This window comes from Micropterus dolomieu, linkage group LG18 (genome assembly GCF_021292245.1).
Source record: "Micropterus dolomieu isolate WLL.071019.BEF.003 ecotype Adirondacks linkage group LG18, ASM2129224v1, whole genome shotgun sequence".
In the NCBI taxonomy this organism is placed as follows: domain Eukaryota; kingdom Metazoa; phylum Chordata; class Actinopteri; order Centrarchiformes; family Centrarchidae; genus Micropterus; species Micropterus dolomieu.
This window is the reverse complement of record NC_060167.1, coordinates 8,741,389-8,764,011: the sequence shown is the minus strand read 5'-3', so window position 1 is coordinate 8,764,011 and position 22,623 is coordinate 8,741,389. Positions and strand designations below refer to the sequence as shown.

General features: G+C 39.6%; 2 protein-coding genes across 5 annotated transcripts in view; both read left to right on the top strand.

The window, feature by feature from the left end:
• Positions 1 to 10,963, top strand: part of nisch (nischarin) — a 40,708-nt gene extending 29,745 nt beyond the window's left edge. For 3 of the 4 annotated variants that reach the window (XM_046029241.1, XM_046029243.1, XM_046029242.1), the window contains 5 exons: positions 987 to 1,106; positions 1,248 to 1,409; positions 3,288 to 3,460; positions 3,917 to 4,107; positions 8,404 to 10,963. In XM_046029241.1, the coding sequence (XP_045885197.1) occupies positions 987 to 1,106; positions 1,248 to 1,409; positions 3,288 to 3,460; positions 3,917 to 4,107; positions 8,404 to 8,731 (974 nt within the window). In that variant the 3' untranslated portion in view covers positions 8,732 to 10,963. Of the gene's footprint in view, positions 1 to 986; positions 1,107 to 1,247; positions 1,410 to 1,631; positions 1,709 to 1,901; positions 1,979 to 3,287; positions 3,461 to 3,916; positions 4,108 to 8,403 lie in introns of those variants that run through there. The other variant, XM_046029244.1, reaches the window with a different exon arrangement.
• Positions 10,964 to 21,655: 10,692 nt separating this feature from the next.
• Positions 21,656 to 22,623, top strand: part of stab1 (stabilin 1) — a 75,081-nt gene continuing 74,113 nt past the window's right edge. Inside the window, exon 1 of the mRNA XM_046075075.1 lies at positions 21,656 to 22,241. Within this exon, the coding sequence (XP_045931031.1) occupies positions 22,188 to 22,241 (54 nt within the window). The 5' untranslated portion in view covers positions 21,656 to 22,187. The remainder of the gene's footprint in view (positions 22,242 to 22,623) is intronic.

Sequence of the window (22,623 nt, the reverse complement as noted above, 5' to 3'; positions counted from 1 at the left end):
GATTGCTGCAGTGATGGTTGACTTACTACAACTTTCTCCCATCTCCCGACTGCATCTCTGGAGCTCAGCCACAGTGACCTTTGGGTTCTTCTTTACCTCTCTCACCAAGGCTCTTCTCCCCCGATAGCTCAGTTTGGCCGGACGGCCAGCTCTAGGAAGGGTTCTGGTCGTCCCAAACGTCTTCCATTTGAGGATTATGGAGGCCACTGTGCTCTTAGGAACCTCAAGTGCAGCAGAAATTTTTTTGTAACCTTGGCCAGATCTGTGCCTTGCCACAATTCTGTCTCTGAGCTCTTCAGGCAGTTCCTTTGACCTCATGATTCTCATTTGCTCTGACATGCACTGTGAGCTGTAAGGTCTTATATAGACAGGTGTGTGGCTTTCCTAATCAAGTCCAATCAGTATAATCAAACACAGCTGGACTCAAATGAAGGTGTAGAACCATCTCAAGGATGATCAGAAGAGATAGACAGCACCTGAGTTAAATATGAGTGTCACGGCAAAGGGTCTGAATACTTATGACCATGTGATATTTCAGTTTTTCTTTTTTAATAAATTTGCAAAAAATGTCTACATTTCTGTTTTTTTTCTGTCAAGATGGGGTGCTGAGTGTACATTACTGAGAAATAAAATGAACTTTTTTGATTTTTGGAAAATGGCTGCAATGAAACAAAGAGTGAAAAATTTAAAGGGGTCTGAATACTTTCCGTACCCACTGTATATGCATATAGTGTATGTAATATTATTCTCACTTACTTTGATTTCCATAATCACATGAAATCTTTGTTGTTATTTTCCCCATGTTAATGAGGATCAAAATAAAATGTCACGGGTCAGTGAACCGAAGCAGTTTCTCATTAAGTCATATAACAGTTTGTTTTCTGGTGTGTTGTGAACATTATAGACTCAGAGAGGCACAAGTGTGTCTGTAGACTTTCAGTTTTGTAAAATATTTTTTTTTAGTCGATTTACTTTCTGTCTCTCAGTTTTGGACATAATGGACTCTGGAGATCCGGACGTTCGTCTGTGCTGCTGTCTGTCCATCAGACTGTCTGAGCTGCTGTCTGTCAATGTGGGACTGTTTGACCAGTACTTCAGAGTTGTAGGTCAGTGGATGTACACACTTATCTCCAGTGTTTGCAGAGGTCATACAAATCTATACCAAACTGCTGCTTAACTCTCACCCTCTTACCTGTCCATGGATCCTTTCTCTCTCTCTCATTCTTTCTCTTTCTGTGTGTTTGCAGGTCGTTCGCCCGATCACATCGTGTGCTGTCTCAGCAGGGACAGTTATGGGACGAGCATCTTTCTTCGGGAGCTGATGTCGGCTCTCAGTCTGCAGCAACAGCTTCCTCCTCCAGAGCCATCAGATCAGGACTTCTACTCCCAGTTCACCAGCACAAACACAGGTAACCAATGCGGGGTCACACAGAGGGAATTTAGTATTTGTTTTGGGATCAATTCCTACCTGAACAACTCGATTGGCCAGTGGTCATCCATACGACACACTTCCCTCTACAATTATATATAACATTCTCGGCAGGTCACATGGCTTGCACACAAAATAAAAGATGTCTGTTTACCGGATAAAAATGCCTAATTTATTTTTAATTTAACCTTTATTTTACCAGGAAAGAAATCCATTGAGATTTTTAATCTCTTTTACAAAGATGTCCTGGCCAAGATGTGAAACAGCACAAAGTGCAAGGTGCAAACAAGGCATTGCATGTACAGCAACATTATTCATAAGAGTAACAGTATTATTAAATTATTTACAACTAAGTATCCGATAAAAAAAACATAAAAGCACAATGAAATTTAAACATCATAATTTGACTAAATGTTACAGGTGCAAGATGTGTTTAAAACCTCTGACAGTTTTTGTTTAAAACTGGATACAGGAATAAGAGACTCCAACTTCAGCTTGAGCTGCAGATCATTCCAAGACCGTGGGCCAAAATACAACAGACTCATTTTTCTGGTATATAAAGTACAATGGTGAGTCCTATAGGGTGAACCTGTTATATACCTCAAAGCAGCATGGTAAATGGGGTCCAGTTTAGTTGAGGTAGTGGGACAAGCAAATCTATAAATGGTGTCTCCGTAGTCCAGCTGTGATAAAAACAAACTTGTTACAAGCCGCTTACGGGAAGAAATAGAAAAGCATGTTTTCAATCTAAACAAAAAAAAAACTAGAGTAAATTTGAGCTTTTTTATCAAATATGTAATGTGATGTTTAAAATTAAGGTCTTTATCCAGCCAAATACCAAGATATTTGTATGTGTCTACGACTTCTATGGTATCACCATCCAGAGTTTTAATAGGAGGAATGGTTACAGCAGAATTATGAGAAAACAACATAACTTTGGTTTTGCTAGCATTCAGGACTCATTTTGAATCACGAAGAGCATTTTGTAAGGTGATTGTACTGCATCTAGAGAGGGCGCTGACGAATATAGAATTGTATCATCTGCACACATATGGTACGAGGAGAATTTAAGATGATCACAGATTTGATTAATATAGATTAAAAGGAACAAGGGCCTTAAAATAGAGCCTTGTGGGACCCCCTTGTTCAGTGTGACCAGACAGATCAGACAAAACAGGGCCAAACGCGTTGGTCAGGTCAATAAACAATGCTAAACAAGCATGTTTACTTTCAAGTGCTGTTTTAACATCCCCAGAACAATGGGGAATCATTTATTTTCACTATAATTCCATCAAGTAACACAAATGACTTTTTGGGTCATGGGTTTCATACACTTTCTGTAATAAAACATCTAAAAGCTTTCAGATAGGAGACCATAGCACAAAATCTTGTTAAATTGGGGTCCATAGTATAATTTGTGTCAGTTATAAGGGGTCCTTGATGTGAAAAAGTTTGAGAATCGGACGTGAAGAAATCTGCTAACCTAGCAACATTAAGGCTACAAGCAACCCATAATGCTACACTCTCTGAACATAGCAGGCTTGCTCTGACACGGGGACCAGAGAGAGAACAATATCTAGTCCTCAAATACTAACATGACCCCACCTATTAAAAGTAATATCCAGAAAAGCACACCTTCTATTTAAAAATTGCCGTTGAAATTGGTTCAATAAAATAAAATAAAAATTCGGCCTTATAGTCCGTCCTTGACTGATGCTTTTGCCTGATATATGGACCTCATCAGCCCTTATTATATCTGTGCAAAATTTTAACACGTTTTCTGACTTTAATTGGAGTGAAAAAGCCTAATTTTAATTACAGAACTGGTGTTAAGATGGGATTTTGTCTCCCCCTAAAGGTAAGATGCAGAACTACGAGCTGGTCCACAGCAGTATGGTGAAATTTATTTATCCCAGTGAGGAGGAAATGGGAGACCTGACCTTCATTGTAGCAGAGAGGAAGACTCTGGCCAGCGCAGCGTCCTCGTCCTCACGCTCCTTCAACGTACTGCTGTACCTGCTGGTGTTCCAGGTAAGAACTTCCTTTTTTGTGATTTTTGCAGGACTTGATGTGCTGGAAGTAAATGATTTCTCGACAAGCAAAAAAAGTGTAACGTTTAGCAGCTAAGAAGGCTGATGCTTTTCTCGGGTGTTAGAGACCAAACCAGAGCTAAAATGAGAGAGATTATGGACACAAACACAACAAAATAAATTATAATGTTGCTCCAAATGATCTCAATGTGTGAATGGGCAGTATCAACTTAAGGGGTGATAATATGTGTTCAGTGTTTTTTCCGCCACCCCAAGTGGCAAAAAAATCAGCTATTGCAGGTTTATAAACCCATGTATGTAGTGATGATTTCTTAGCTGGTTTGCCTTGATTTTATATTTCCAGTCTTTTCTTCTGTTTAGGTTAGTTTTAGTTTAGTTAGTCTCTATTATTATTATTATTATTATTATTATTATTATTATTATTCCTTTCATCCAGGTCCAGATATCCAGCAGCCTGCCCAGCCAGGGCTCTGCTCTTTCAGGTCACTCCCCCTCTGTTTCTGGCTCTGCTCCATCTCCTGTACTCCAGCCCAGGACTTTGATCTTGACCAGCACCGACGTGTTCCTATTGGACGAGGACTACGTCAGTTATCCTCTGCCTGACTTTGCCAAAGAGCCTCCCTCCAGGTGAGAAAACAGGAAGCCCTGCCCTCCTGTACCACAACATGTCAAAACCTTTACCTATCTTTATCCAGGGGAGTCACTTTCAGAGCAGAATTACTCACAGTGACATACCTCAGGTTCGGAAGGCACGGCCTACAAACATTAAACAATAAAACCAGTGAAACATTTGTAATTTGGCAGTAAGTAAAAAAATTTTAATAAAAACATTTAAAAAAGCAGTTCCTTCATGTTAGTGCTCGTCTGCTGCACAAAAAGAGGAAGAAGAGGAGACACTGAGTGGCAGGCAAGGTACCATGTGTGATGTGTAGACCATTCAGTCACAGATACTGACAGTGTCACAGGAAACAAGAGGCAGAGAAACTGCTGAAAATTCACAGAGGCCTGAAAGCAGAGAGGCGGAACATTGAATCCTTCGTTGTGAAAAGGAACAGGAGACTATGTCTTTTATTACTGACTCACTAGTAACTCACCAACAACTCACAGACATGTTTTGATCGATCAGGGCTTAGTGTGTGAGATATAATCCAAAGGGATGTCTAAACACTTAAGTACTGACTGTTAATACCAGAGATGCTCACAAGTCTTTGAGCTAGAGTCCAAGTCAAGTCTCAAGTCACTTGTGGTTATAATGAATGTTGTATCACCTGCTGCGTTCAAACCAGGCAGCTTATAACACTGCATAGCTATATGGGATTCTGTAACTGTAACCTTTGATTTATTAGACCATAACAAAAATAAATGCATGAAAAGATGCCATCACAGTGACATTATACATTTATCAAAACTGTTGAGGATAACACAAGAAAGTTACAAACTTATTTCCATTGTGGTCCTCGTTGTAGTCTGAGAAACAACCTGTTTTTCACTTACAGAGCACAACCATGTAATGTGCAATGCATTTAATAACAGCTTAATAACTAGCCTACTGTAAGTCAACACACCCTCTCAAACCCAGTGTAACATTAATTAATGTTAAAACTGCAACGTTACATGATCAACAATAAACCTGTAACCTGTTTTTCACAGAGCACAGCCATGTGTGTGTGTGCCAATGTGTCTACAACTAATGACCGCTTATAAACTACTGTAAGTCAACATATCCCCCAGACTATCAAACCAGTGCAACGTTATGACTAAATAAAACTGTAACGTTACATGATCAACAATAAACTGTAACCTGTTTGCAGCCAATGTTAAAATTAACGTGATGGCAGCCAGCCAGTAAATGATTACGTTAATCGACCACCACAAGTTTGGCAAGTATATAAACGGTCATTCGTCTTTTCGTAACGAACGACAGTCGGAGTTTACCTCCGGTAGGTCGTAGCTAAAGCAAAAAGCACGCTAACGTTAGATGGCCAATGCTGAGTTCAACATGTTTACTAACCTCAGGTTATTAACCTATTTTGCGTTAAGCGCTTCTTTGTTTGGGCCTTATTGTATGAAATTTTAAAGCCATGATGAATTTATGTTTATGATGAATGACACAGCAGCTGCCGGGGTGTGTTGTCTTCTGACTTTGTGTTCATGTTCTTTTTGGTAGGGGGATTAATAAGCTCTAACCAATCAGTGGTGACTGACGTTTCTGTCCCGTTGAAGTTATTTTCATTAGAGTGGAGCATTTGGAGCATATTTCTTAGTCATCAAAAAATGTGTGGAGTTGTTAATTCTGTAAGTCGACTTCTAACAACATGTACAGCATTTCATCCACATTTTAGTGAGAATTGTCTGGCTCTGGCAAAGTAAGCTGATGTCCTCATTCATGATCTTACCTACAAAGCTCTGATTTGCTCAGTAGTTTTTCCAACTAGGGAAACCGCTACTAATGAGCACAAAACATGACTTTTTTTATTCACTGATCAGATATGGGTGGATCTATTACAGGATGAAAATATGAACCAGATCTAAAACAGCCCCTTGATATATTCCTCACACACAAAACATTTGAAATTCTTGATCTAGTTTTTAACAAACGACAGCACTTGAGAGATCCACCTGAGAGAAATGGTCCTGAAACAGAAGCAGTGACAGTTTTGTCAGCCCGGAGGCAGAGCAGATCTTCACTCACTCTTAGTGTGGAGATCATTAGCTGAAACTGCTGGGTGCTGTTTGTTTGTGTTGCTCAGCGGGTTACGGACTTGCTATGTTGTCCAGGAGGAGTTACAATCCAACATAGGGCTGTGTGATATGACTTAAGTGTCATATCCCGATAATGATAAATATCCAGATATAGAACATTTTTTGTAAATTCATTATTTCTCTGCATCATAAAGGTGGGGGTAAGCAATTCTGGAGAAATTTAAAGAGGTGTTATTATGCTTTTTTTTTTATGCCCTGTGACAGGAATGAAAGCTAAATGCACCTCATATAACGCTCGCCAAGCGGCTAGTCCGACATGCCCTCAAAAACACCAGTGGAGCACTGCAGTACACACCTCCTCTCCCTTCCAAACACTAGCTACCCTCCAGGCAGTCAATGGACATAAAGTTGTTACTGTGATGTATAGACAGAGCTCAGTTAAAACTTTATGGATGAAAGATACATTTGTTACAGATTAATAACTCACCGCTCTGAAACTCTTGCTGCAGTCTATGTTGCCAAGCTGGTTGGCAACATGTTAAGCTGAACCAAAGCTGTTTCCCAGCTTCTCACTGACCCGCCCTTCTCTGCTTCTGATTGGCAAGTAGTCCTTAACTAGGAAATGTGCATGTGCAACTCCCAAAAAGATCATTTAGAGACAAGACACATCACTCTATAGATGAAACGAAGCGTTCAAAAGGGTGAAAAGAGGGTGAAAAGAGGAGCTGCAGAAATGTGCAGTATGACAGAAAAATATGGTGTTTTTTGAAAATTAAGCCATGTAAACCTGTTCTGGTACAACCCCTAAATAGGATTTGAACCTGAAAATGAGCATAATACCACCTCTTTAATACCATGACAAATATCGTGATACAGAGCAAACAACGACACAGCAAGTAATAACTAACATTTTGTTGTTGTGGGTTAGAAAACTGTCACTACGTGCTGCTGCAAAGCCAGCATTAGAGGACGAGACGGTCCCAGAGCAGCACAGCAGCTCCAGATTGCAATACTCATAACTCTCCTGCTGCTATAGCTAACATCACAACAACAACACAGCAGCTAAAGAGTCCGACATTTCACTCAGAAGAATGTAGAGACCAAAAACAGCTAAAAGAGAGTGAATATTGGACTTTAAATCATCTGTTGGCTACAAACACAACTCCAAATGAATGAAAATGTTATTTGTAACTGTTGATGCTAACTGTTTCAACATATCAACTTAAAAGGTCATGATGTGTCAATGGTGTTCACAAATTGTTTTGGTGCCCCCAAGTGGCCAAAAAGTTATTACAGGTTTAATTATTATTATTTTTTTTATCAGAAGAAAATCAGGTACCCAGGGCACTAGTTAGGTCACCGCAAGAGCGTGCGCCCTATATACAAAGACTGAGTCCTTGCTGCAGCAGCCCCAGGTTCAAGTCCCACCATTTCCTGTATTTCAACTGTCTTATCTTAATAAAGGTACAAAAAAGCCCCAGAAATATCTTTAAAAAAATAAATAAAAAGTCAAAAGTATATAATTATTCACTTGGATGCTGGTTGTTTTATGCAGGCAATGTGAAAGAATCAACGGTATTCATGACACAGTTATAAAAGCATTTCACAGTATGATAAAACTTAATGAGAACTTTTATGACACAATTAAAATGGTGTCATGACAGCCCATGTCAAAACTAACCACACACAGTATGATAGTATAATTTAATGTTAAAGCCAAAATGGTTTCTTCAGATAAATCATCCTGCTATTGCATGTTTATGACACGTTATGCTGTCTTGGTTAATGTCAAAGACATCTCAATGTCAACTTGGCACTAAAAAAGACATAATTGACCAAATGGCACTTAATGACAACAGTCATAAACATTCATAAAGACTTCTTCATGTTCATGAGTGGTGTCACATCATGATGAAGCAGCTGCACAACGCTCTGCTTCCCATTCCACTTGCAGAAAATGTTTAAAAAGAGCTTTTTTTTTTTCTTGGTCCAGAGCTGCTTTTGGTGTGTGCCAAGCCATTTCTTCAATTTTGAATATTAAAAAACAAACACACACACACACACACACACACACACACACACACACACACACACACACACACACACACACACACACACACAAATCTGATTACCTAAAATACAGCCACACGAGGCTGTTGACACATTACGTAAGCTTGTTGACATGATGGTAGTAGTCATCCTCGTCATGTCCTCCTGCAGGGAGCGGTACCAGCTGCGTGAGGCTCGGAGGATCCGGGACTTGGACCGGGTCCTGTTGGGGTACCAGACATACCCTCAGGCTCTGACCCTGGTGTTCGATGACCTGCCTGGCCCTGACCTGCTCTGCCACCTCACCATGGACCACTTCGCCGCCGGAGAGGAAGGGGCCCTCTCCAGAGGGGGCGGAGCCAGTGGGGGCGCAGAGGGGGAGGTCCAGTGGTGCGTCTTTGTCCCGGGAGCCGACAGCAGAGAGAGGCTGATATCACTCCTCGCTCGCCAGTGGGAGGCGCTGTGCAGCCGGGAGCTTCCTGTGGAGCTCACTGGCTGATTGGTTCGTTTATACAGACTAGGAGCTTGATTGGCTGGTTAAAGGCCTCAGTATGCTTCAAACAGAGTAGTTTGTACAAAGTGTTGTCTGACGACCAGCTGCTCTGAATGGTCACACTGTACGGCAGAAGCCTATTGTCACAGAGAGGTGCAAGACATGACACCTCGAATGTATTCATCATGGTGCACTCAAGGTGGAAATTGGAAACTGTAACCGAATTTCAAGAACTCTACAAAACAAACTTTGAATGAATGCTCGTTCCCTTTTCATCAAGATAAACAGTAGGTGGCTCCAATCATCGAGATGGGTGACATTTCACAATTGGAGAAGAAGAGGGCGCAACAAGATGACTTATATAACTGAGCGCCAGTCAAACCTTGTGAAAACAGTGGAAATATAGCATTTCTGATTGTTTCATTTGGGATACATTCTCCTCATCACTTCAGACAGATGCTATGTATTAGTTTGCCGCTATTTTTTATCTCTTTGGAGGATCTTCAGGAGGAGCTTCAGTGGACGTTTTAATCAAATGCTTTATGTGCGTCATGGTTTATTCGCCAAGTCTGTTTTCATCGCACTTCACTTTGTCGCATTTTGCTTTTATCGATACGCCAAGTTTTTCCACCTCAGCAAGCGAAAAAACCTTTTAGCAATATTTTTTTAATTTTAAGCAAATCCAAAACAGGTGAATGAACACCTATTGCGTATTCCTATCTGCATCCCACTGCCCCCCACGCTCTCTCTCCAACAACTGTCTCTTTTGCATGTCTTTATAGTCTTGACGTCTTGAATTGCTCAAATGGGGATAACTGCGCACAATGTTAACTCGGTTGTTCACATGAAAAGTGTAATTTTGAAAAAGAAAGCTTGAGGGATTATTTAAAACAGTGCTTACTTTCACACCTGGCCAGTCACTGCATTAACTGGGCGTAATTGTTGGTTTCGGAAAGTTACCAGAATTGTCAGTCGCAGATTCTGCTGTTGAAAAGGTTTGGGTGCTGGTATTTTAAGACGTTGTTCGGTCATCCAACAAGAGCTTAGTTTGAAGCATCCTGGGGCCTTTTAGTCTTACTTCTTATGGACTGGAAGGGGTGTGGCTCTGACCACACACCTGCCACAGAAAAAAACTGAACAGACACCAGACTGCTATTGCAGACATTAGGTGGAGACTGTGACCTCGCATGGAACTGAAATAGTGGGAGTTTCTGGCACAACCTCAAATCTCTCACACGGAGCAGATTTACTGCTTTGTTTGGATGACTTGATTGACAGACTGGTTTTGCACATCAGGGGGCGCTGCAGACAGTCCACAGGATTTCAACTAGATTTTAATCAACATTACCTTAAAGGAACAGTTTGTCATTTCTGGTAAATCCTCTTGTTCTCTGTTCTCTCCAGAGTCAGATTAAAAGATTGGAAGTACATCACTTTCATCTCTGTGTCCCGTACAAAGAAAGGTCCAGGACATGTAAGCCTAGCTTAGCACAAAGACTGGAAGAAGGGGGAAACTGCTAGCGTAGCTCCATCGAAATAGAAAAAAGACCACATTCCTACAACTTTAAAGCTGTCTGATTTAAATTTTGTTATTGTTATTTAGGTAAACCAAAAATCACTTTTATACAATTCCAGTTTTACATTTGCTCATTCTGGAGGTGCGGACAAGATGATATCCCAAAATGTTGTTTTAAGTAGCGCACACACACGCCGCTGCTTGGCACAATCTTCCCTCTTTTTATTCCTTGCACATTGTAATTGATTAGCAGTATTATTGACCTGTATATTGTTATTAATATTATATTAATATAATTGTTGCTTTTGGACAGACGGATGTTTTCCATCCTGAAGCAGATTTTGTACTAAATATGAAGCTCCTGATGATATTTCCAACATGAACTCTGAAATATCGTATTTAGTATTATTTTTTTTATATTTTCTTTTTGTTTTGTTTTATTATATGTTATGTTTTTTCATACATTATTATCGACAAATGGGAAGCCAGCTTATGTTGGACTGCCCTGACCTTCACCACTGTTTAAGTTACATGTTAATGGAATGCCACTGAATTAAAGTGAAAATGACAACTCCACATGTAACACCGATTCCTGTTTGGAATAAGCAACAGCAGTTTGGTTCTTCGAATCAAACCAGGACTCAGCAAAATTTAACCACAGTCTGTGCACTTTTCTGCTAATGCAGCAATTAAACCAGAAAACCACGAGTGTTGGACCAACATTATGTGAGTCAGTCCATGTTTCTGTGAAAATGACAGCTAAAACTAACAGGTGGAAGAAAAATGTAAGATTATAAGTCCCCATTTCAATACAAATTAAGTTTCTTATATTCTTTATGGTTGTGAAGTGAACAGATCATTATAACAACAGTGACCTGCCTAATTCTTGCTTTGTTTAGGAAGACTTTCTGATGAAACAATTAAATAGGAGCCAGGAATTTCTGTTTGGGCCACATTCTGCCTGACTCTCTGTAGCTCTGCTGAAAAACGCAGCCCTCTCATTCACTTAAATGAGGGGGCTGCATTGATGCAGAAAGGGTGCTAACGTAAAAGGTACAGAATAACACTGTATATCTATGTATTGGTGTATATATGATAAAAAATATTAAGGCTGAAAGATTAATTGTTTTCAAATCGAAATTGTGATTTGAAAGAATGTGATTAGCTAATCACGGGCACTTAAAATGTAGTTTAATTATACAGCACATCTGACCCGTTTTAAACTGTCATGCAGTTACAGATTCATGCTGTTGTCATCCTTGTGTGACAGACCTGCTCGCCAATCATAAGCGCCATGTACCTCCTGTTACGGTCCTACTGATCAATCAGAGCGGGCACAGGGCGTGTACATTTCGCAGCAACAAATGAAAATAGATTGAAACGTGTGTGATAATGGCGTCAGCCGAGCCAACACAGACAAGCGCTCCGCGAGTAAACGGCCGGAGTTCTATGGAGAGTAACCTTGGAAACGGCTTCTGTGTGCTACACAGCTGTAGCCTATTTAATTTAAGTTAAAATGTCCTATTTAGAAAACAGTAATAGATTCTGGAAACTCACAAACAGCAAGGAGGCGACCACTTCACCTCACTCCAACAGGGACACTTGTTACTGAACAGAGACTGTTTATGCTGCACCCTGATAAAAGAAAATATTTCTGCTGATACCTGTTCGGAGAAAAAACAAGAAAACAGATTTATATATGTGTTAACTTGTTGCTCAGAAGGTGCCTGTTATGATCGTGGCTCTTGACTTAACAAGCTATAAAAGGTAGCTTTGGTTTTATATTTGGTTTGATTACATTAATATTTAAGTTGACATTTACAAGAAATATTTTATTGCTACTGTGTAAAGGGAATACTGCTGGTAAAAAGCACCTTATTTGTTTAAGTGTTTGCAAACCATAATTATCAAGATAATAACTACATAATTATCTTGTGCGCGCAAGATATTATTTAGGGCTGAACGATTTGTAGAAAAAAAATCTTAATTCCAATTTTTCTGGCAGGTATTGCGATTACGATTTGATTTGCGATCAACATCCTGCCCCTCCTGTGACCCGCGGTTTGATTGTATGTGTATTCAGAACCAGTGAACAACAGACTTTCAAAGTAATAATAGTAACTGCGTTAATTAATTAATTAATGCATTGACGCTATAATAACGCATTAACGTGCCCAGCCCTAATAAATAGTTGACTCAACTTTTGCTGGACTGCAACTCAATGTCCCTAATCTAATAAGTGCAAGCACTCATTCCTTGTCGATATATTTGTAACATGAACGCCATATGTCCACTGTTTATCTTGTGATTGTCGCGACAGAAGATGAAGATAAATTTTCAAATATGTAAAATCCGGTCCCACATTATTATAAACCATGCACTGTGCAGTGTCGGACTATGCCAGACTTGGTATTGAATTAAAAGCAAATGGAATCATTTCCTTAAATTTAGTTACAGCACTGTCAGACAGACATCTAGTGTAGGAATGTTTGCATAATGGTGTGTAGTCCAGGAATAGGAACTGAGTTATAAAATAGTGGTCTGATGAAATAGGATTGGGTTTATGATTTCCCTAATAATTTACAAGCAAGGTTCCTGGAAAGACCTACGTAATTTGGTATTAATTATAGAAAGGTTGATATGGACAAAGTTCTAGTTACATTGCAGTTAGTGTTGCATTTAGCTCTTATCAGTGGAAACTTGCAGAAAATACAAATGAACAGCTTCCTAAAAACCAAATATATGAAACATCTAAGTCATTAACACAATTTTAAGAGGAGTTTATTGGGGGTGGGGTGGGGGGGCTCATAACTTCAATATGTCTAAGCTCCCTCCTGTCAATGGCTATGTTGAGGACCACTTGTTTTCCAGAGGAGACAAAGACATCTCAAAAACATGAAAAGAATTTACTGAAAGTTCCCATCAGCAGTTTCTCTCTCCCTCTGCTCATTGAGGTTTTGATGACTTGGCAGTTCAGCAGCACAAAACGCACCACCACCTTTCAACTCATTCAACTTCCTCTATTTCCTGTCGGAGGAGGAGCTCCTCATGAAATTCAGCTGATTTCCTTTTTAGGGACACTTTAACGCAGATATACTGTACCAGGAAGTGTCTGATCAGCAAAACTGGCTAACTGACCTCTGATTGGCGTTCTGTTGGTTCCAGTAGGTCAACTGGCAAATAGGAAAGAATTTCAGTTTTCAGGCTATGCTTTCATGTGAAGAAAAACTGTAATAAAGAAATAAATCCAGTTGTCTGAAACTTCATCACATGGACAGTTTGGATCCAAACAGGATTTGTGTTTGGAACAAAGTGTGACAGTCAGTGTGCCAAGATGACATACAGTGTCAGTGTTTACAGTGTTTATCACCTCTGCCAAGGTGGTTATATTTTTTTATCCCATGAATTTGTGAACAGCATATCTATCAAACTTCTCAATATAATTTGGTGGAAAATTCCGCAATTGACTACCGATCAATTGATTAAATTATAATGTGGAAGCAGGAATTTTTAAGCGGATTTCTTCACATTGCAATTTGGATTTTTTTCTCATGACGTACTGCACTCGCTTGAATGAAAACAATCGGCTCATGTATGCTATGAATGTCTATAAATGTTATCACTACATAACTATATGTGCTTTCTAATATGAAATGGCCTCCATATAAAGATACTGGTACAGCAGTTGGGTAATTTTACCAAACCTGAACCCTATGAGTTGTGATCACAGTTTGGTTCATTTTTTTTTTTTCCCCCACCAGACTTTCGACAACTCTTCCTCAGGTTAGCTATAAACTACATTTAGTAGCAAAATCTTTGGTTTGTGTTTGCTAACGGTCCACTTCAGCAGCAATTTCCTTGATTCAGGTTAGCTATAACTTAACAGTTTGGGTTAGCAGGTAAAAAGGTTCTCATTTTAACAACTGTAGTTGTTTGGTACAGGTAAAAGTCCAAGTTAGCAGAAAAAAAAGTTTACACCAAACCCTAACCCATACAACACACACCAGTGAGCTCAGGGAATATCTGTGGCAGACCAAACTCACCAGTGGAAAAGGCCCAGTCCGTCCTGAGTGACACACGATTAGCTTTACTAGGCACCTGCCAGACTACAGGAACAAACACCGGTTTGGTCTGAGAATCAGTACAATCGTCGTCTTAAACGCAAGAGGCGTACCGTGGTTTTATTTTTCGTTGGTCAATTTTTTGTATTTCTCAAAATGAGAATTAATTATTTACTTGCTGGGATCCAGAAGAGGAGGTTTTTGTTCAGATACAGTTTAAATACCTGGTTGTTAGTGATTGTTAAGTAATGTGGAGTGATTGTCATGCACTGACATGGGTCCTTTGCACATGTGAACATTTACATTCACATTTACATTCACATTTACTAATTTGGAAGACGCTTTTATCCAAAGCGACTATGGGGGTATTTATGTTTCAATATTATTTCTGTGAACAGATGAGCAATCTGTGTGCAAATGTGTAATATAAAACACTTTGCACAAACACAAAATGAAGATTTGTAAACTCACAAAAATATTTTGCAAATAGAAAACAGATCTGCAAATACATAAATTCCACAAATAATAAAAATATCTGTGAATATATTTAATAGTTAACAAATAAATGAACCACATTTGTGAATATCTTCCTAACAGATCGCTCATCTGTTCACACAAATAATATATAGAAACAAATACCCCCATAAGTGACTTACATTTGAGAAACAACATACAAGCATCAACAAAGCATCAAATACAGCACGAGATCTACAACTCACAACATATACTAGTAAGAGCAACAATAAATACTAGTAAGAGCTAATAGCACATTTACATCAATGGGGTAAATACCTAGGGAAAGAAGTAAGAGTTAAAAAAGTGCAATCAATATAATTGTAAGGGGATGGAAGAAGAAGAGCACAGGAAGTGCATGTTAGAGGTTAGAAGTTAGAGAGGGACGCCCCTGCTCTGATGGCCTGTGGTAGCTCGTTCCACCATCGTGGTGTCACAGATGAGAACAGCCATGACTGAGACTGCTTAGTGTGAAGGGATGGCAGAGCCAGGCGGCGTTCGTTGGAGGAGCGTAGTGGCCGAGAATTGATGTAAGCTTGTATTATGGAGGTAGGTAGATAGGTGCAGACCCAGTAGTCGCTCTGTATGCAAGCATTAGTGACTTGAATCTTATTCTGGAGGCTGTGGGTAGCCATTGGAGGTCACAGTAATCGAGTGACATGAGTCCATTTGGGCTGATCAAAAACATACATGCTTCTGCATTGTGAATCATTTGTAGGGGTTTCACTGCACAAGCTGGAAGACCTGCTAGGAGGGCAATGCATAACCATGGCCTGTACCAGTAGCTGGGTGGCGAGTGAGGTAGGGCCTGATTTTTCTAATGTTGTATAGAGCAAAGCGGCACGACCGAGAGACAGCAGCAACATGGTCTGAAAAGGACAGCTGGTCATCAATCATGACACCCAAGTTTTTCACTACCCTGGTTGGAGTGATGGTTGAGTCAATTTGTAGTGTGGTGTTATGGTGGATATATTGCTTGGCTGGAATGACCAAGAGTTCAGTCTTAGAAAGGTTTAGTTGAAGGTGGCAAGCCTTCATCCATCCAGATATGTCAGAGGGACAGTCCGTGATCTGCGCCGAGACGGTGGGGTCGTCTGGTGGGAAGGATAGGTAGAGTTGCGTATTGTCTGCGTAGCAGTGGTAAGAGAAGCTGTGCGAGTGAATGATCGGCCACAGTGAGGTGGTGTAAATTGAGAAGAGAAGAGGCCCTAGCACTGAGCCTTGGGGCACCCCTGTGGAGAGGCAGTGGGAGGAGGATAATAGTACTTGCCACAAAACATTGTAGGAACTCCCTGAGAGGTAGGATTCAAACCACAGGAGTGCTTTACTCATAAATGTAATGTTTTTACTGCGTAAATATACTAATCATTGAATGACAATATTATCTACATTAAATGATACCTAAATTAGCTGAATATCATTCCTTCATTTAGCACATACATTTCTAAAGTGGCAGATGAAATTTCTGAGTGGCGGAGAAATTGTTTTTACTTGCCTGCAATAGCGGTAGGCAGTGAAAAACAGTACATTTCAGACCCTACCTATAACAGTTTATTACAGGTTAGCCAACGATCCAGGTTAGCAGCAAATATTTAATCATGGTTATCTAACAACTCAGTTCACGTTAGCTAACATAAATGGTCCTGCTTAGCAGCTTAAGATTTGGTCCAATTTTCAGTTAATATTTGGTAAGGCAAGTGAATCCTTAAGTTTAGCACCCAATATGTTGGTCAGGTTGTTTGGAACAGAAAACCATTCATTCAGGTTCGCTAACAGTTAGATTTAGCAGCTAAAACTAAAGCTATGGTTTAAGTTGGTTAACGGTGAAGTATATTAAAAAAAACTAAAAAACAATTTTGATTCCAGTCAGCTAATGGTCCAGTTTAGCAGATGAAACGTTGGTTCAGGTTAGCCAACAGTTAAAGCTGGGGTAGGAAACTATGGAGAACAAGCAAGAGACAAGTAGATTTTGAAAGCATCCAACTGATAACCAGCCAATTGGCCGTGCTTATTACAGTCCTGCAGCAGCCACAGATCCCTGATTCTTTTCTTATTTTTCTGTGAGACCATTTGATTTATCCATTGCTGATGTAAAGAGAATATCAATAAAAAACAAAACTGCTTCTGAAATAAATTGCCTACCCCGGCTTTAAGTTTAACAGCTTTAACTTTGGTTAATGCTAGCTGACCATTCAGTTTAGCAGCTATAATTAGATGTGACACAATCAATGAACAATTTTAAGTTCTCAGTAGAAAATGAATGAGTTATAAATTGAACCTGTGTCATGTTATTTTGGATACATGAGTCATCTCTTTTTTGTGCTAAACAGCACAGTACTTCAGTTTAATTTTGTGCTTGCTGTCAAAGTAGTACACTAAGATAGGTGTACAGCATTTAATAAAATATATTTAGTATATTTAGATAAAATGCATTAGCATATAAATGGCAATGAATGCTTTACACATGATTTGAAGGAGATTAGTTAAAGAAAAGAAATCGTTCATTCCCCAAATTGTGAGCGTGATTGGACTGAAACATTAATAAAGTATATGTATTCATGGTACTACGAGGTGTTTCAGATATTCTGTTGAATCCAGTTAAAGTGTCCTTTGATGGAGCAGAAATACACCAGGGAAAGCCAGGCGGTGGTGACACTGATAGTAAATCATTTCTCACTTCCTCTTATCTTTCATGGTCTTGTCTGTTTGGCTGTTTTCCGGCTCAGAGTGCTGATTGGAGGCATTTGTTGAGGTTGAGATGGTCCCCGTGACGTGGGCTGAGAGACATCCACGACCTCTGGCTCAGGCCCCTCTGTCTCTCTACTTCTTTTCTCGTGTTTTTCCCACTTTTTCAGGAGTCAGCAGTGAGTGACAGTGTGTGTCTATTGGTGCCATTATACAACATTCGGAGATAACAATTACCACGGCGTCTTTCGCACAATGTTTTAATTTATCTTTTTTTATCAAGCAGTCTCAAGGCATCGCAGATATGAGACCACATGACAGAAGTCAGAACAAAAAACATCCAGAGTGATGCAGACAGTGCATGTGGTAGTATCTTGAGCACCGAATTAAGTCGTGTGGTCCAACAATAACCCCTTTTTCTGTCAGTCTGTCCTCTCATTATAAATGTGTATGTGGGCCTTTTAAAGGCCTTATTGCATGACAAATTTGGCAGCAGGGCCACCAAATTCCACCTAGGCTTTTGATTTTGTTTGGATTTTAACAGCGTGGCTTTTTGATCGATAATATCTGAAATATTTCTAAATCTATCAGAAGGATTGTAGTGATATTTTGTACAGACATTCATGGTTCCCAGAATATGAATCCTGATGACTTTAGTAAGACATTTGATGCCCCCCTCAAAATGAATTGTGATAAATTTGGTAATAATAATAATGGATTACATTTGTTTAGCGCTTTATCTTAGATACTGAAAGCGCTCCAGCAAGTGAGGGGGGGGCGTTCATCTCAACTAACACCAATGTGTGGCACCCTCTTGGTTGATGCACAGCAGCCATTTTGAGCCAGAATACTCACCACACACACAGACTGTATATAAGAAGTGGACGTAGTCATCGTGACGTCATCCGTTGGTTTGTGGACTGATGTTTTGAAGCGCCGAGTTTGGCCGTTGTTTTGAAGAAGACATGAAAATAGCGATTGAGAACATAAACTCATGAGGAAAGTGTTCACTGAGGTAATAAATCAGCTGAGAAGTAGGGTCATTTTACCAGAAGAGTCGCCCCCTGCTGGCTGTTAGAATGCAGGTTTGAGGGACTTACGCGTTCTCATCAGTTGACCAGAAGCTTCCCGCTTGACCACACATCAGCTTGAGGTGGAGAGGAAGGAAAACATCCAGCCAATTACACTGGGGGATGATTAGATGGCCAGATGGAAAGTGCCACATTAGGAATTTTCCCAGGACACTTGGGAAAACCCTGCTCTTTGCATTAAGTGCCATGGGATCTTTAATGTCCACAATGAGTCATGAACTTGGCCTCATCCAAAGAGATACCCCGTCACTGCACTGGGATTTTTTATCTAGCACCAGAGGACCCTACTAGCCCACCAACACCTCTTCCAGCAGCAACCTTGTTTTTCCCATGTAGTATCCCACCTACGCACTAGCCAGGCAGCAACCTGCTTCGCTTCATCAATCAGCAGAGACAGGGTACATGTTGGTATGCTGCTGGCGGTCAGTATCATCATATAACATGTAGGATTAAATTACATACACTGCTTTTTCATGGCCATAACTTCAACAACCATCAGGCTCATTTTATGTCGGTTTAACATCTGCCAGTGGACCATGTTATTCCAACTATGATTTATTTTAAACTGATTTAAATAGCAATATTTTTTTCAGAAAGTGTATTTAGACTGAATGCGAAGCAAAGTCAATGTAGACAGGAGTAGATGCAATTTCACCTGGGTGGCACGCATTGTGGCAATGATGTGGCCGTGCGAGTTGAGAGAAATTGGCTGAAAATAACAGAAATGCAACACATACATAATCAGTGCATAATTGCTAGCTAGCTACAGTTAATGTCTATTAAAAAAACACTTCAGCAGTCACATTTGGTTGGATAAAAGATGAAAATTTGCTTCACTTTGATGCAATCAAATGATCAATGAAATTTTGAAAATTGGTAGAATTTGTGGCTGGAAGGTTGCTGGTTAAAATCTCCCAACTGTATCTGGAAATCCGTCAGGAAAAGATGAACTGCTGAAGAGCCAGTAAGCAAGGCAGTAACCCCCCCAGAGTACAGGAGCAGTTTATTGCCTGCCTGCATCCTGCTATTGTTCTGTCTGCTTGCAGTTTGGCCTTTGACCCTCTCTCTGGTTAGACTGACCTGCCTGCATCTGTCAGTTGATCGTCAAGTCAAACTAAATTAAAACAGGAAAGAAACTCAGCTTTCGCCTTTTTTCCTTTTCATTCTGAGAAGCACACGAGGAGTTGTGTCAGCTGACGAGGAAATCCGCCCAAATCACACCACCCCACTGGGACGACCAGGAGGGGAAATCCGCCCCAAACTTCCTGTCAGGAAGAGAGAGGATTTTTCACAACCTCTCTCTTTACTCTAAGACAGACCTCGTAGTTTTCTATCAGAGTTAGTTTCAATCCACATATCCACTTTATTTGACTCATCCAAAATCACTTCCATTGTCTCAATGGGTTTACAACAGCAACAGTTCCTGAACAGCCCAAAGTCTCTAAAATAACAACTCATAACTACATAACAGCTCAGAGATATCCCTGGCCTCAGACAACCTGATGTGCAGTAGGAGACCTTGGAAGAGAAAGACAAAGATGAGCAAAAAATGTGTAAAATTTGGTAAATATAAAACATTCAATAATCCAGCAATTGTTACTTGAATCCAGGGTTATAGTAAATCCAAAGCTATGTAATAAAATCAATATAAAACATGTAGAAATGTCCTCAGAAACATGTCAAATTAATAGTTTAAATCTTAAAAAGATATACATTATACATAATTCTTAATGTGTTTTCAAAAAAGTTTTAAATGGATAAACCAGAGTGATTAAAGCCATAGGTTGGTACATTTTCTATGAATTTTGTCTGCAGGGTCAGTTTAAGTCCTTTTGTGCTACTGCTGCAGAGGTATGTGGTAACTTAGTACTTTTCTCACTGTACGTCGATATAGTTTTGAAGTTGTGAAAGTTTTTAAGAATTTACTCAAACTGTAGAGGAGCGTGAGATCCCTCAACAGACCTGAAAGCAGAAAATCATCACAATTTAAGACGTATGACAATGAGAATATGACAAATTATTAGTGTTTAACCTGCCAAGTTGTATAATGTAGTTAGACAAGAATGCACCGCTACAACACACCGAAACAAATCATTCTTCACAGTGATAATGTACCAACTCTTGGTACTTCAGTATCAAAAAATACTGTTACACCTTTACATTGTGTAGTGTTTTTACTTTTAATTATTTAATACAGCCACCAGCGTACAACTGTTGTAGACCTTTCTCAGATATTTGAACATTTTGACTTGTTAAAAAAAACAAATAAACATTAAAGCTGTCTCACATTAGCCAGGTCCCAGGTATTATGCGGTTTGGCTGACACCTACAGCGTGTGTAAGCATGTCAATATAGGTGTTTTAATTATTACTTTTTTAAATTGTTTTCCTAAATTTAGCTGAGCTGATACATCAGTTGATACTTTTAACCTGCATGTGCTTGTATGTTACTAAAAATCTAAAAAACCTTGGTCTAATACAATAGTCCTGCGGTAAATGATACTTTCACAAAGGTTATAATGTTCATGTTTTAGAGAGGTGTCGATTCAATGTTATGGTCATTTTGGAGGCTGTAATGGTGTTGAACCGTTATGTGTTATACTGGGAAATGTTATTAATATTCAGTCTCTAACCTTATATTAGTGGGCTGGATTAAATATAAATATATGAAAATATATACAACAGTGTTACAATGTGCAATTTATATGTGTTCCTCTTTCCTTATTTGTTAATTATCTCATGATTTTGTTTGGTTGGTCTGTAGGTTCTGTAGTTCAATATTCACCACAGAGTCCAGAGCTCCCGACATTGGAAAGGGAGAGAAGGAAGTGGTGTGTATCACTAAATGTTCACTTTTGCTGTCACAGTACACTGCAGTTACTATTCTGAATAAAACAAGTGTTACCATTAACATTTGCTACTGTTGCAACATTACTAGTACTTATACTTAAACTACTAGGATTTCTGCCATTACTACCAGGGGAGTAGTAGGAGGAGATGACCTCTGCTGGGAGGTTCCTACTCTGCCAGTTTCTGTTGTTGTTTTTTCTCTCTTTCTCTTCCTAGAATAAAGAGGAAAAGACGTATCGCCAGCAGTCGCTCCAGCCTCTCTGTCTGCTCTCCGCCTCGTGGGACACTGCGCTGAGAGTTTATGTTTTAGTTGTAATGTGTTAGTTGTAGTTAGTTTCCACATAACAAGGATTGTTGCCTTCATGCTTAAAATGCGCAAAGCATACTGCTGATAATCCCAAAACTGCCTGGATCCACACTAGTTTTTATTTTTTGTATTTTAAATACTACAGTTTTTGCATCTGTGAACGTCAGGTTGCTTTGAGTTTTCCTACACCTATTACTGCAGGAAAAGTCTATTGTTTTCTAATAGTTTTGTTTTCCCTGCAGAGAGGATGTTTCTATCTATGTTTTTCCTGTAGCTAGTACAGCAGGTTGTGTTTGAGGTTCAGACTACATGCGAGAGGAAAAGGCTGATGTGCAGATCCAACACAGCCAGAACACATTCTCTACTGATTTTGTCAACTGATTGAGGAGGACGCCTGGTTGGTGGATTTATTTTCCTCCCTGGATGTGACAGTTTTAGCCATGCTGCTGCTGCTTCCGCTGCTGCTCTGCCTACAAATGTCACTGCAAGAACAGGTAACACACACCTGCATCACTTCTTTATGCTCTTTAGATCTTTAAATTATAAGTTAATTGCTTTGCTCTCTGATAAATGCAAATACACTACTCATTGCCTTTCTTACGGAGCCTCACCTCAAGAATATTTTTTCTCATTTATACAGAATCGAATGCCATTTTTTGGTCACAGGGCAAATGAAAAGATGTGCTTTTTGCATAAAGTGAATATTGTGGGTGTGAACTATTGTTAGTAGTACAATACAAGTAAAATTGGTGGAGTGCTCCTTTGAACCTAATCTAACAAATCAGGGCTAAACCTTAATTAGACAGCTGCAGTGGCACTTTTCTAGCACCAGTCAGAAATACAAACAGAACACTTGACCTCTGAGCAACCATAATA